The sequence below is a fragment of the Cyprinus carpio genome, chromosome B8, assembly GCF_018340385.1.
Source record: "Cyprinus carpio isolate SPL01 chromosome B8, ASM1834038v1, whole genome shotgun sequence".
Classification (NCBI taxonomy): Eukaryota; Metazoa; Chordata; class Actinopteri; order Cypriniformes; family Cyprinidae; genus Cyprinus; species Cyprinus carpio.
The window spans coordinates 7,883,926-7,899,364 of NC_056604.1; the positions used below are offsets into that span (position 1 = coordinate 7,883,926).

Consider the following 15,439-nt stretch of genomic DNA (forward strand, 5'->3'; position numbering starts at 1 on the left):
TGCAATAATTTAATATGCAATAAAGTTAAATACGGCTTTTACATATGCCAAAAATATAACTTACAAGCAAGCCCAGCCCAGATGAGAAAAAGTAACGCAAAAGTAATGTAATGCAAAGCAACTAAGTGGAATAAGTTACTCTTTAAGGAGTAACTCATTATTATAATGCATTACTTTTAAAAGTAAATTTCCCTAACACTGTAGTATGTATGTTAGAGCTGTAGTCAAGTCCAGCTTTGTCGAGTCCAAGACAAGTCCAAGACCAGGACTAGTCAAGACCGAGTCCAAAGAGGTTTGAGTCCAAGTCAAGTCCAAGTCCAAAAGTTTCGAGTCCAAGTCAAGACTGAGTCCAAATGAGAGAAAAAAAGGATCCTCTTCAAGACCACATACTTAACTACTGATAATGCATGTGATGCGAGAGACAGCCTATCTCCTATTCTAAGAAAATAATTTTACATCATTATTTGTAATGTTCAAAAAGCATGTGCAAAGTAACAACTCTGTAGGACAGGTGTAACCCCTCTCCCCCGGGTCCTCACCACCACACCTCGTACTCGCTCCGAGTGGGCCTCGAACCCGGGTCTCCGGCATGGGAGACACACTAACAAGGAGGCTAAATGACTGCAGCCACTAGCGTCAGTCGCTAGTGCATCTCTTGAGATCAGGGGAGTGAGGTGTACCTGCACAGCACCTACTCGCTGGCCTCCGTTACACTCACCCCCCTAAACCTCACGCCTATCCGGGTCTTGGCAGCAATTTTTCGCTTGTCCCCCGGGTCCTCACCGCCACACCTCGTACTCGCTCCTCGAACCCGGGTTTCCGGCATGGGAGGCGGACACACTAACAAGGAGGCTAAATGACTGCAGCCACTGGCCTCCGTTACACAGGGGTCTCCAAACTAGATCCTGGAGGGCCAATGCCCTGCAGAGTTTAGCTCCAACTGGCCTTAACACTATCTGGAAGTTTCTAGTGTGTCTAGTAAGAGCTTGATTAGCTGGTTCAAGAGTGTTTAATTAGGGTTGGAGGGAGCTAAACTCTAAAGGACACCGGCCCTCTAGGACCGAGTTTGGAGCTGTAGGGTCAAATTATTTTTTATGTACTTTATTTACATTTTATTTACTTTATGATGCTGCTGTTTGCTGACATTATGTCTGTGGTCAAAAATTAAAATGACTGATGCCTTGGCGCAGCACACACACGCGCAAACCTCGGGATATGACGCATGCGCGCAGTTAAGGCTAGAAGGGATACGTTTGGCTCTACTGGGCATGCGCACATAAATACAGCGTAATTTTTGTCATACTGTAAAACATTAATTAGTATTTCGTTATTGTAAAGGGTAAGTTTAAGGCTGGGATAGGTGTAGACGTTAATAAAACACAATCTAACAGGTAGAAAATTAAATTAGAAACATCTAAACTTTTCAGAACCAGCAAGGTCATGTGACAAGAATCAACGAATCAGCTTCATCCTTTCCCGTAACAAAATTGAAAGCTAAGCCAAGACGGAGAAACAGCTGATCATAGCTGTACAAGGATAGCCATTTTAAAATGAATTTGTTAGCAGAGCTACTGCAAGGCATTTTTAGTGCTGGAAATCCATTTATTCTTTGCTGAAACTTCAGCGTCTTCATGGAGAGCAGGTCATGGTTGCTTAGCAACGGCAGACGCCACGGGAGCGCAACACAGAGCGCTTTGGAAAAAAGGAGAAAGCGGCGCGCCTAGCGTTTTCCACACGTCTTCAGGCGCGACATGCAAATGTGGTTTTGTTTTGAAGGAGAAAAACAAATTCTGCTTGACTTGGCGAGTCCACTGACCAAGTCCGAGACAAGTCCGAGAGCAAACACCAACGAGTCCAAGACGATAGAAAAATGTCTCGAGTACTACAGCCCTAATATGTATGTATGTATGAATGAATTACATTTTTGGCACTGGTAGTAACAAAAATATATTTTAAGTTAAGCATTTTGGCGGAAATTGTGGTTAATATTTCACGGCTTTGTTTTTGCCTGGAGGAGCAATCCATGTAAAGTCCCAAACAATGAAAAACTCAATGGGTCGTGACGTACACTACTTTGCCATCCATATTAGATTGTTTTAACCAAATTGTCACTTTTTATAGACTTATAAACGAACGATCGTGTACATCTAATACTGTCAATCACAAAAGGGTGGTATATAAACCGATCTTACCTCCCTATCTGTGTCAAGCCACAAGCCAAAGCTGATTCACAAAGATTATATGAGGTGAACTCGAAAAAATGACTGACCCATATAACATACATTATCAGTATACGTTTTGCATCGCATATGGAGGACTAACATGACCTTTCATCATTCATTACACAGTATTTTGGTCCAGTAACATTCTCTGAGTGGCCTTTGTTTTGATCTACATTCGCCCTCTGGTGGAGAAACACATATGAGCAACACTCGTCATAGCCCTTCAAGTCTCGTCATAGAGCTTCAACCAATCAGCGCGCAGATCAGCAGAACCTGCGAACCAATCAGCGCTCACATCAACAGGAACTGCAACAATGGAGGCGAGCAGAAAGCCCGTGGGCGTATGACAGCATGTGAACGGCAAATCAAGCGCAAATCCCCAAAATCATAATGCACGCTTTCTGAACGGACAGTTAACTGGTCCACGTGTGAAATCGACAAAATGGCTTCGTGGTCGGAGAAAATGCTACAACTCCTGCGTCGAATGAATAACTTTCATTTACCAGGTGGGGAAATATTAAAAGAATCATATGACAGAACAACCATATGCATGTGATCCAGCAGGAATGCATATGTGATATATAAGTCAATGAAAGCTTACTTTATCTGTAAGATACATTAAAATTCAACTCATGCTGACAAAAGCTTTTATTTTTATTATGAACATGTTTTCAATTGTGAATTAAAATATTTGTAACGAGTAAAGACTTATTGATATCCATGACTCAAGTTGAATTTATTAAAAACTCAAGAAAACCTCAAAAATAATATTTGTAAATAATAATTAATGTACATTTGTTACCTTAAATGTTTGAAAACCTTTTTGAACTTCTGTGTACTTGTATTAAAGGAAAACATGTTATTACTTTATTTTTTGTTATCATTGACTAAAATAATATGATAATATACATGTAGAATTCATATACAAATGCATTCATTTACTCAACATCAATGCATTCTTTTACACCAGGTTCTAGTTTAGAGAGCTGTCTACGTTTTGAGGTGGCTGGAGAACAGGTTGGATGGATTTCCCCAAGAGTAGAATCAATTCTTGGTCGTTTTCCTGCTGTCTTCAGACCATACGGGAGCACTATAACCTTCAGCTCCGGTCTTGACACTTTTGAGAGCAGATCAGTGGCTGTGGATGAGGTCTTGCAGGAGCTGAGGAGAGAGGCAACATTCACCTGTCTCATAGGCTGGAGAGATGAGGTAAGACATCTCTGGTACTTGCTAGATAATTGCCTATCTTCATCCTTACAGTTGTGTGTCAGTTCCTTCCGATGTCAAAAATAATGAGCAATGTTTTATTTTTTATTAATGGGGATTATTTGCTCCATGCACATGATTTTCAAGCCACCCTCACCCTATCCTATAAAACAACACATCATGCCATCAATTTGTATTAAATAAAAAAAAAAACAACTCAGAATAATTCACTACAGGGTCATTTTTAAAACTTTGGTGATTTCATAACTAGAGGCCTCATTTATAAAGATGTCCTAAGAATGATCCTAAACGTTGATGTATGACAATTTTTCAAAAATGTTCCTACAAACAATTTATGAAATGTCCATATGTACAAAATGTTTTCCTAAATGCATCCCACTGTATACATTGCAGTGCTACTTTAGTGTAACTGAGATACTATTATAGTTTTATTCATATTTTGAATATTTATTTTTCCAATTCCATTTTAATTTTAGTTCAAGTTTTTTTGTCTTTTTTTAAAAGTAGTTTTTGCTTAATATATATATATATACATACATATATATATATATATATATATATATACAGGTCCTTCTCAAAAAATTAGCATATTGTGAAAAAGTTCATTATTTTCCATAATGTAATGATAAAAAATTAAACTTTTATATTTTAAATTCATTGCACACCAACTGAAATATTTCAGGTCTTTTATTGTTTTAATACTGATGATTTTGGCATACAGCTCATGAAAACCCAAAATTCCTATCTCAAAAAATTAGCATATTTCATCCGACCAATAAAAGAAAAGTGTTTTTAATACAAAAAAGTCAACCTTCAAATAATTATGTTCAGTTATGCACTCAATACTTGGTCGGGAATCCTTTTGCAGAAATGACTGCTTCAATGCGGCGTGGCATGGAGGCAATCAGCCTGTGGCACTGCTGAGGTGTTATGGAGGCCCAGGATGCTTCGATAGCGGCATTAAGCTCATCCAGAGTGTTGGGTCTTGCATCTCTCAACTTTCTCTTCACAATATCTCACAGATTCTCTATGGGTTTCAGGTCAGGAGAGTTGGCAGGCCAATTGAGCACAGTAATACCATGGTCAGTAAACCATTTACCAGTGGTTTTGGCACTGTGAGCAGGTGCCAGGTTGTGCTGAAAAACGAAATCTTCATCTCCATAAAGCTTTTCAGCAGATGGAAGCATGAAGTGCTCCAAAATCTCCTGATAGCTAGCTGCATTGACCCTGCCGTTGATAAAACACAGTGAACCAACACCAGCAGCTGACATGGCACCCCAGACCATCACTGACTGTGGGTACTTTGACACTGGACTTCAGGCATTTTGGCATTTCCTTCTCCCCAGTCTTCCTCCAGACTCTGGCACCTTGATTTCCGAATGACATGCAAAATTTGCTTTCATCCGAAAAAAAAAAGTACTTTGGACCACTGAGCAACAGTCCAATGCTTCTCTGTAGCCCAGGTCATGCGCTTCTGCCGCTGTTTCTGGTTCAAAAGCACACGCCTGTGCACGGTGGCTCTGGATGTTTCTACTCCAGACTCAGTCCACTGCTTCCGCAGGTCCCCCAAGGTCTGGAATCGGTCCTTCTCTCTACAATCTTCCTCAGGGTCCGGTCAACTCTTCTCGTTGTGCAGCGTTTTTTGCCACACTTTTTCCTTCCCACAGACTTCCCACTGAGGTTTGATACAGCACTCTGGGAACAGCCTATTCGTTCAGAAATTTCTTTCTGTGTCTTACCCTCTCGCTTGAGGGTGTCAATGATGGCCTTCTGGACAGCAGTCAGGTCGGGCAGTCTTACCCATGATTGCGGTTTTGAGTAATGAACCAGGCTGGGAGTTTTTTAAAAGCCTCAGGATTTTTTTGCAGGTGTTTAGAGTTAATTAGTTGATTCAGATGATTAGGTTAATAGCTCGTTTAGAGATCCTTTTCATGATATGCTAATTTTTTGAGATAGGAATTTTGGGTTTTCATGAGCTGTATGCCAAAATCATCAGTATTAAAAACAATAAAAGACCTGAAATATTCAGTTGGTGTGCAATGAATCTAAAATATTTGAAAGTTTAATTTTTATCATTACATTATGGAAAATAATGAACTTTTTCACAATATGCTAATTTTTTGAGAAGGACCTGTATATATGTATATATACATTATATATATACATACATATACATATACATACATAGTTTTAATTAATTTTTAATTCAGTTTTAGTTAAGTACATCAAGTAAACAAATCAAACTAAACAAAAATGAGAAATATTGCCCTGGCAACTATCGGAAATAATGATTTTTGTATTTTATAATAATATTAATGCATATTGTGATTATCTGTTTATCTTTGCACTATAATAAACATGAAATTGGAATGGATTATTTACTTAATTAAAATTGGATTACTTTAATTACTGGTAAAAAATTTCTACTCATGCCCTTAAGTTATGCATACAGACATTTTCATAGCCGTTCCTGCAAATTCTGATTTGTTCCTAACTTTTGATATAGGATGAACTTCATGGAATTTGGGATCCAATCCGATCATACATGTATTTTATAAATAAGACCTCTGGATTTTTCACAATTATCAGAGTGTATTTTATTTTCAGCAATATGCTGTGATGCCCAGGTATTGCGACCCTCCGCTGATGTATATGGAGAGAGCAGCTACAAGTATGTTAATGAAATATTAATTTCATGCTTCTACTTTGTCACAGAGAGTGACACTTAAAGCTGTTTCTAAATAATGGTCAAAACAGGTCTGTTTGGAGTGAAACGGTATGGTGTCCATGTCAATGGCTACACTCAGGATTCAAGTGGCAACCTTAATATGTGGCTGGCTCGACGATCTCTGACCAAACAGACATATCCAGGAAGACTTGACAACATGGTAATTTATTAATAAACTAATTAATCAGCTCATAACAACAAGTGACACACCAAACAGGTTGAGTCATCAGTAGGTTGAATCATACTGTTACTTTTAACACTTAAATCTATGACTCCTTCACATTACACTCTCATTTAACTTAACCAGTCATGTCTCATGTCGGATCACTTGTCGTATCACTCTTTATTTCAGTACTTTTTTTTACTTCAGTACAGTACCTCAGGGATTTATCTAGTTATGTTAATGCTACATTTATACTGCTGCCGTTTAATGACTTAATACATTCAAGTACATACAACATTTTAAACACTTATGTATTGTATTCTGCCTTTCTGTGGGGTTTTGTAAGTCTGTTGTTTATGCAAGTTATGTTTGCACCATTTTTAATTCTTGCACATTGCATTGCTGTCTTTACATGCGGGAATTTCCCAACTAAGACTTTAATTGTAATATGATGTACCCTGTATATATGACAATAAAAAACGTTGACTTTTGAGGAAGTTGGACCATTTAAACATACACTTCTGTTCAAAAGTTTGGGGACCGTAAGATTTGTTTTAATTAATGCTTTTATTCAGCAAGTATTAAACTATTTAACGTGACAGTAAAGACATTTATAATGTTACAAAAGATTTGTATTTGAAATAAATGCTGTTCTTTGAACTTTTTATTCCTCTAGAATCCTGAAAAAAATAAGCATGTTGAGCAGCACAACTGTTTTCAACATTGATAATATATATAAAAAAATAATAAGAATTTTGTGCACCAAATTAGCATATTTGAATGATTTCAGATCATGTGACACTGAAAACAGGAGTAATGCCTGCAGAAAATTCAGGCTTACCAACGCAGTAATAAATTACATTTTAAAATATATTAAAATAGAAAAGTTATTTTAAATTGGAAAAATATTTCACTATTTTTACTGTATTTTAATCAAATAAATGCAGTCTTGATTAGCATTAGACACTTCTTTTTAAAAAAATAAGACCGAGCCTAAACTTTTGAACAGTAGAGTATAAAATAATTTATGTAAGAGTAATAAATTGTGTATATCTGCTATAAATTAGTACAGTGTGTTTTTAAAGATGACCTCAGAGCTTACAAACACTGACTAAAAGCCACAAATCTCCCATTTTGAAGTAATGGGGTCTTTAAAGGATTTGATTTATCACTCAGGCGGCTGGAGGACTGGCAGCAGGATGTAGTGTAAGGCATACCATGGTAAAAGAGTGTGAAGAGGAGGCCTGCATCCCTCCAGGACTGGCAGAGCAAGCGCGTCCTGTGGGAACTGTGAGGTGCTTAATCCCTTTTTTTTATTGTTGTTTTTATTATTTCTATACCACTATTTAGGTTAGGTCATTAAAAATAGTTTACAAAGCACAAAAGCAATTGCTAACTGCTGAATTTTAAGATTAAAGATGCATGTTACAGTTTTTCTCTGTTCAAAACCTTTCCCAGATACCAGGGTAGATATAAACTCTCTCAACTCTCCTGCAAGAGAGACTGGTTAATACAGCAGAAATGCCAGAAATAGCTTCCAACTGGCAGGTTTCCAGAGAAATATTCAGTGCGCACAAATGAAGATGACCAAAATTCAAGTTTTATATAGCCTCAAAGACATGAATGCCTGTCACAGACATCATTTCTGCCTGGAAACAGTTTACTATGTTTAGCTAAATTGAAATACGTTCTGCGATCTTCAATCTCCAATTCATGCCTCCCTCTGTCTTCTCTGTAGCTACACCTACGAAGATGATGAAGGAATATTTCCTGAGTGTCAGTTTGTCTTTGATTTAGAGCTGCCTCTCAATTTTCAGCCTCATATTGGAGACGGAGAAGTGCAAGCATTTTACTACTATCCAATAGAGAAGGTGAAGGCATCCCATTGATTTTAGGTTTGAATGCTATGTGATGTGTTTTATATAAGAATAGCTGAGATATGCAGAAAAAAAGTGTTTTAGCATTAAAAATTGTTACTTTTCTCTCTGGCAGCTTTCTAAAATATATGTAGTTTCCTAGACTAAGGGGTGATACGTCTTACCCCCATTCTCCTCTGTGTCATTTGTTGATTTCAGGTAAAAGATCTCTTGGTCAGTGAGGAGTTTAAGCCAAACTGTGCCATGGTGGTTCTGGACTTTCTCATCAGACATGCCATCATTGAGCCAGACTCAGGTTTGTTACACACTAGAGGTCAGATGTTAGAATTTGAGATTAGAACTTAATTGCATGTACATTTAAATGGGAAGTTTAACACGAGAAAGGCTGTGACTTACGTTTTTCTCTCATTTCAGAGCCCTATTATCATGAATTTGTCGCTGGATTGCATAGATCACTGTAAAAATTGACTGTTGGTGTTAAAGGGTTAGTTCACCCAGAAATGAAAATTAGCCCATAAATTACTCACCCTCAAGTCATCCTAGGTGTATATGACTGTCTTCTTTCAGACGAATCCAGTCGGAGTTATATTAAAAATTGTCTTTGATCTTTCAAGCTGTTTAATGGTACTCAGCGGGTGTTGTGGTGCATCTGTCCAAAAGAAGTGAAATAAATAAAAAGCGCCCATCCATAAAAAAAGTGTCTCACATGGCTATGGGGGTGACCAAAGGCCTCCTGTAGCAAATCGATGCGTTTTTGTAAGAAAAATATTCATATCCATATTCAGAATGACTTGAGGGTGAGTAATTTATGGGCTAATTTAAATTTTTGGGTGAACTAACCCTTTAAGACTTCTGTCAACCTGCAACACTTCGGTATTTTTAGTTATCTACCTCCGCTTTTAACTCCTCTAACATCGTCAGCATGTGTACTTGTTTACTGAAGACCACATCTTGCTGGTGAAGACATTCTACGCAAACATAACCCGGAGAAGAGACACAGAATAAAGACCCAAGCAAAGTTACCCCATAAGAATTTATTTTTTCAATACATTTCAAATGAGTCTGTGGAAATCCAAAGATGCACTGGTATACAAAAGATAATTGATGCATCAAAGGCTTTTTTTTTTCTTACAATGAAATGCAGAATCTCTGCTAAGAAATGACTTGCATTTAATAATATGGCATTAAACAGCTCTCTCAAAATCACATTTTTTGCTACTTTTTTCCTTCTTTATTTCTTTTAAAACCTTTAAATTCTAAAGATACTAGAATTTGTAAAATATGCACAAAATGATATAGTATAAGCCAGTAGAATTTCACAAAAAAATTAAAAACAATACAGTACAGGAGAAAAAGAGGGGAATAATAAAAAGAAAACAAATGGAGTGAAAATGGAGGGCGTTTTTTGATTTATACAGTGAGATAAAGAAATATCACTTGTATTTCCACACACCAAGTAAAAGCCTGTCATGCAGGCAAAGAGGAATACGGGCAAAAATAATGTTACTGTCACCTTTTATAAAACTTATATATATATGGCCAAAATCGAACAGTGTCTGACAGTCAACATACAGAGCTGTGGTTTTGCCTTGAACTCCACGAGGGCTGATTAACCCAGTTAAGTTTTTGTCTTTTTTTTTTTTTTTTTACAATAAATGAGCAAGCACATAAAATACTCACAATAAGAGGTGAATTAGTATGATCATTGCTTGATGCATCTTACTTTGAATTTTATAGGCAAATGGCAAAAAAGTACAAGATGTATTTAAATCTTATTGGAATAAAGAATTGTAAGACTACCACTACTTTCAGCTATTTAAAACCAGTGACTAAACCGCCAATTTTGCAACAGGACAGGAGGGCACAGAGGAACCAGTTGTGTTAACCAACAGTATTAGCGCGTTAACATAAGAAAAAAGACCTTTTTGAAAATCAGGCGTGAATGTTTTACATAAGACGGCACCTGGGAGCTTTATAAAGGGGATCATGGGAGTCAATGTCTTGATCCAAAAAACAACTCCCTGCTTGACATGTAGCATAAATGATGTAGGGTACTAACTAATGCCTTTTACACCCTGAATAATGCACTTAGTGCCAAAAAAGGAATCTTTTTAGACCAAGTCATTTGTTTCTGTTCTTGATAACAGTGCTAACCTTCTAATCAGAAGATGTGGTACGGGCCAAAGAATACATCGCATATAATCCCACCCCAAAAGCAATCAGTGATTGTGAGCCACTGTGAAACCAATCTTTACCCTACATTCACACTATCCTTACACTTGTGATCAGTCTGAAGGCTTAAGGTCAACTAATCTTGATTTGAAAGAGGACTGATGGCCATAAAAATGTTTAAGTCCCTTTTTGCCGGTGCAGTTGTCCCTACAATCTTCTGTAGCTTCCTTTGGCCTGGATTGAAAATGACCCTCCCTGACCCCCGAGTACATAATTAACACTAGGGGCGTTTCTTCCCTCTATTTGCGAACTTTTATAGCTCTTTCATTTTCCTTGGCCTAGTCTGGTTACCCCTTTCCCTCCCTCGTTCTTTTCTTTTCCTCTCTCGTTCTCTATAGCAAAACGCAGGGATTTTTCTTGCCACGTTTTTTGGCTTGGAGCGCCGCTCTTGTGGCCATTTCGAACACTTCCCTCACGCCCTCCTTAGTTTTAGCCGAACACTCAAGGTAGCCGAAGGCATTGATGCGATTAGCCATGTCTCGCCCTTCCTCTGGTTTAACTGGTTCCTGTTCAAGGGAGAAAGCATTGACGGGGCATTAGTACACTGACATAACTTTATCTGTTATTTCCATAAAAATATAGTAACTGTTTTATAAAAAAGAGAAAGTGTTAGCCCACATACCTGTTTCATCTTTAGCAGCTCCCGTCGAGTGTGATCATCATTCCGTAAATCTTTTTTATTACCCACCAGAATTATTGGCACATTTGGACAGAAATGTTTTACCTCTGGTGTCCATTTTTCTGGGATATTCTCTGTGTGAATGGAGTATGGTTTTCAATAGGGTGACCATAGGAATGTGGTCTTACAGTATAAAATATTTAAAGACTGAAATTAAGCTGAAATATAAGTTATATTAAAGTCTGGCCACTCCAGAAAAGATGATCTCACCCAAACTGTCAGGGCTGTCTACGGAAAAGCACATGAGGATGACATCAGTGTCTGGATAGGACAGGGGCCTCAGCCTGTCGTAGTCCTCTTGTCCAGCTGTATCCCATAGAGCCAGTTCCACCTGCCAACAAATGGTTCAAAATTATATTATCAGCATAACAATGTGTAAACAGTGACTGAACAAATAAACATGAATTTCTAACCATTTAGCAGCACTCGAGCTGTCTGAACTCCATAAGTTTGTGTAAAGTCTCATGATCATATTTGAGATTGATCCAACGTCCACATGTTCAGTGTCACAAATATTATTCACAAAAATACATGCAATTTTTTATATATAGTTAACTACCATTCAAAAGTTTGTAAGTTTTTTTTTAAGGAATTAATATTTTATTCAGCAAGGATGCACTCAACTGGCCAAAAGCAACAGTAAAGATATTTATAATGTTATAATAGCTGTTTTCAACATTGATAATAAGAAGAAATGTTTGATCAGCAAATCAGCATATGAATAAAATACAAATGTATATTTAAACAGAAATAGAAAATAGTTTTTAAATTGTAATACTATTTTGAAATATTACTTCATTTTTCAATCAAATAAATGCAGCCTTGGTAAACATAAGAGACTTCTTTCAAAAACATTTAAAAATCTTACAGACCCCAAGATTTTGAATGGTAGTGTATGTTGAATATTGTAAATTTTAACTATATTTCTATAATGTGTTCATATAAATACATTATGATTGTAGTTAATCATTTCACAGATGCACACAATGCTTTTCAACACAAGCAAAAGACAATCAATCACTCTCTGTTGACCCAAAATAAACCCCATTCATAACAAATTAACTCTGTATAAGAATGCAAAAATAAGAATACAGGAAGAACACTATTAAGAAGTTTATGAACAATCTAAGGAAGTTACTTGTTTCATCAGAAGTTCAAATTGCTACAGAAGAGACACATGAATGCTGTAATAGACCAGCGGTGATTCTGGGTTTGATGACATTCTTACCTGTTTGCTGTCCACCTCAATATCAGCAACATAGTTCTCGAACACTGTGGGTACGTAGACCTCAGGAAACTGGTCTTTACTAAAAACGATGAGTAAACACGTCTTTCCACATGCTCCATCCCCAACGATTACAAGCTTCTTACGAATTGCAGCCATCTGTCACACAAAATAAAAAGATCAGCCAATAATTACAGGAAGCAGGTGGAAATTGTTCCTACACTTGAATTGGCAACCATTTTTATTACATAAATCAAACATTTTTGATAAATAGAGAACTGTTTGTGTATGCCTGCCCTCCTCTACTGTTTCATGTTGAAGAGCAATTCTGAGGTGTGGAAGTACTCCAGACATTCTTGAAAAAATACGTAAACCAGGGATACAGCAGTATTATTTAACCATCTATATCTATATTGTCATTATTCTGACATATCAGTGTTTGTACAGAATTCTAAAGTAACTGAAAAACATACCAGGAACCAATTCTATGATACTTTGTAAAACGGTCTTGATTAAATATGATTCAGAAATATTAAAAATTCTCAAAAACAGTATTAAATCAAATATAATAACCTCTTATCTAAAAACGTATGTTGTCATAAACCAACAAAATTAAGAGCTTGATTTGCAAGTGTGAGTCTGGAGCGGACTTACAAAGACTGTGTGCGCTATTTAAAGCCACCTGTGTTACATACAAGCCCACTTTTCTTTATACAAACACTTCACATATAATTAAAACATGAATTGAACACTTCCATTTTGATTAATAACATTTATTGAAAGAGCTACTGATCAGGGGTGCATTTCCCAAAACCATCGTTAGCTAACTATAGTCATTAGTTCCATTGAACACTACTGGTTATGACGGAACTTGCATTTATGCATTTAATTTTAGCATTTGATATTTAACAATCATCACTTTTCTTACCACAATGAAAATAATGTAAGTGGGTAAAGTTCATGGACTAACGAGAGTGTTGTGAGCACAACTGGTTCATGTAATGCTGTTTATATGAGTCTTGAGAGGAACAATAGAAGCCAGGGGTGTGAATCCAGCTTGACAGAAAAAGTTATATATATTAATTTTAACTACATAAAGAACATGAGCCTCTTTTCCCCCCGGAGAAGCTTATTAAATATGTAATAAATGCTTATTTGACATTCAGCATCCATCTCCACAATGCGAGTAATGTTCATAAATGAAAAGCTTGTGTTGTGAGCACATTTAATTCAGCTAATGCATTTTCATATCAGTCTCAATAGGCTCATTAGGAATAACATGGATGGTGCTGCTCCTTGCGAACCAACTTGATTGCTTTTAGTTAGAAACAAGTAATTTCTCTCCGGCCTTTTCTGTCTTATATTTTAAAATAAAACAACCAGTGAGCTCATTAGGGTTCCTTCCCCCATGTCTACATTTATATTTCAGCCATTTTAATGACTGGGTTCTTGTGTTATTATATCACTGCAGTATCAACCCCTCCTCACACACACACACACCTACAAGCTGCTGTCACAACACACCGCACCCTACTCAATTCACTTATCAACACCGGCAAAACACACATTAAAGCATTATACATACATTTGGACTCGCTGTGAAACAGCTGACTGCAGTCAGGTCAAAATAATGTCGCTCAAGTGACCTTTCACATTTAACAATGAGACAACCGTTGATTCAACGAGAGTGAAGGCTTAATGAGGCATAAAATAGCCGTTTAAAGGTCTGAGTGTTATATTGCAGACGAAAATTAGAGATGGTGATTATAACAGCCGCATGTCCGCACCAAACTGGATCAGTCCCCGGTTTACTCCCTATGCTAACTGGGACGCCTCATCTCACGCCCTAATAAGTGTAAAATGAGCACCGTTTGGATTAGATCCGACTGGATCCACAAACCAATTCTAGTATTAAACATTCCAGACGTGTTACAGTCGCGATCATCGGAGTTTGATGCTATTATGAACTCATGTTCGGCATCTTGTTGTTCGTCCGTTTCCGTCATCATCACACTTAGCCGTTTAGCACTGAGCTAGTCGCATATAAAAGGCATCTTTTATCTCAGTGGAGCGGTTTTAAAAATTGCTAATCTGTTGTATTGGCTCTAAACCGTATGGGAAACTAATAAACATATCGACTGTAAAAACCAGAGTTGTTTTTGTGTGAGTATTTACCGTTTTTGTTTCAGACGTCCTCGCTTTCTTTATCTTTTCCTGTACGACCCCAAAGCCCCGCCCCGCAGACGGTGCCACGCCGCTAAGACACACCCATTAAAGTAGTTTCCACCAATCAGAGGCAGAGAAGCTGGAGTGACGTCAAAAAGCAGGAAACAGCAACATATTTTTTTGAATGACTTTTTGGTTGAAATAGACTTTCTTCTCATCTCTTAATTTAAAAAACAATATAAAATATGACAATATAAAATTAGCCCTAAAACAGTGTAATGTTTGGAGATAATATTGATGGGGTTCAAGTTACTTCAATATATATTATATATTTTCCCTTCCTTTATTTCCTGCTCTTTCATGTTTCACTAAAGGTGTACAGTATTTCTGTTTCTTTAATAACGAATACTGAACGACTCATATATTTGGCTTCTTCGTAAAAACAACACAATGCATTAAATGTGGTTCTGTTTTTGTTTTAAGACTTCATTGACCATTTTAGTTTCTTATGAAAATAGTCTTAAGATACAGATAAATATAATATTACTTTTTCTTATCTTCTGGACTTGAAATCTGAAGTGTTGATGTAATTTTGAAACAAATATTCTCTTTAGATTCTGCATTTTCACAATCCTGTTTAAAACATAACTTTCTTAAAATTTTAGCCGAGGTAGGATACATACCATTTAAAATATATATATATTTTAGGTTATATGCCCAACATTATATTGCACCACAAACCAGCTATTTTCAGTTGTTGTAAAGCATAGAAATACTTGGGTCCTGACTGTAATCCTTAGCCTTACATGCTTACATGTTAATAGTGCAATCATTAAAATAAGAAAGATTACATAAAATGTGCACAAACATGCATAAACACTCAACTTTGTTACACCCATACGTTTGCAAACAAAAAGCTA

General features: G+C 36.8%; 2 protein-coding genes across 2 annotated transcripts; one reads left to right on the forward strand and one right to left on the reverse strand.

The window, feature by feature from the left end:
* The first annotated feature begins 1,645 nt into the window (after positions 1-1,645).
* Positions 1,646-9,423, forward strand: LOC109045975 (nudix hydrolase 24, chloroplastic-like). The gene is made up of 9 exons (XM_019063780.2): positions 1,646-1,897; positions 2,349-2,728; positions 3,193-3,431; positions 6,057-6,120; positions 6,207-6,337; positions 7,517-7,635; positions 8,079-8,211; positions 8,416-8,512; positions 8,632-9,423. Exons 2-9 carry the CDS (start codon positions 2,665-2,667, stop codon positions 8,676-8,678), a joined length of 894 nt encoding a protein of 297 aa, XP_018919325.1. The 5' UTR covers positions 1,646-1,897; positions 2,349-2,664; the 3' UTR covers positions 8,679-9,423.
* rhoaa (ras homolog gene family, member Aa) lies at positions 9,237-14,676 on the reverse strand. The gene is made up of 5 exons (XM_042729488.1): positions 14,529-14,676; positions 12,357-12,512; positions 11,339-11,459; positions 11,072-11,202; positions 9,237-10,955 (listed from the first exon to the last, which is right to left on the reverse strand). The coding sequence occupies exons 2-5, from the start codon at positions 12,510-12,512 to the stop codon at positions 10,782-10,784; spliced, it is 582 nt and encodes a 193-aa protein (XP_042585422.1). The 5' UTR covers positions 14,529-14,676; the 3' UTR covers positions 9,237-10,781.
* Positions 14,677-15,439: the final 763 nt, after the last annotated feature.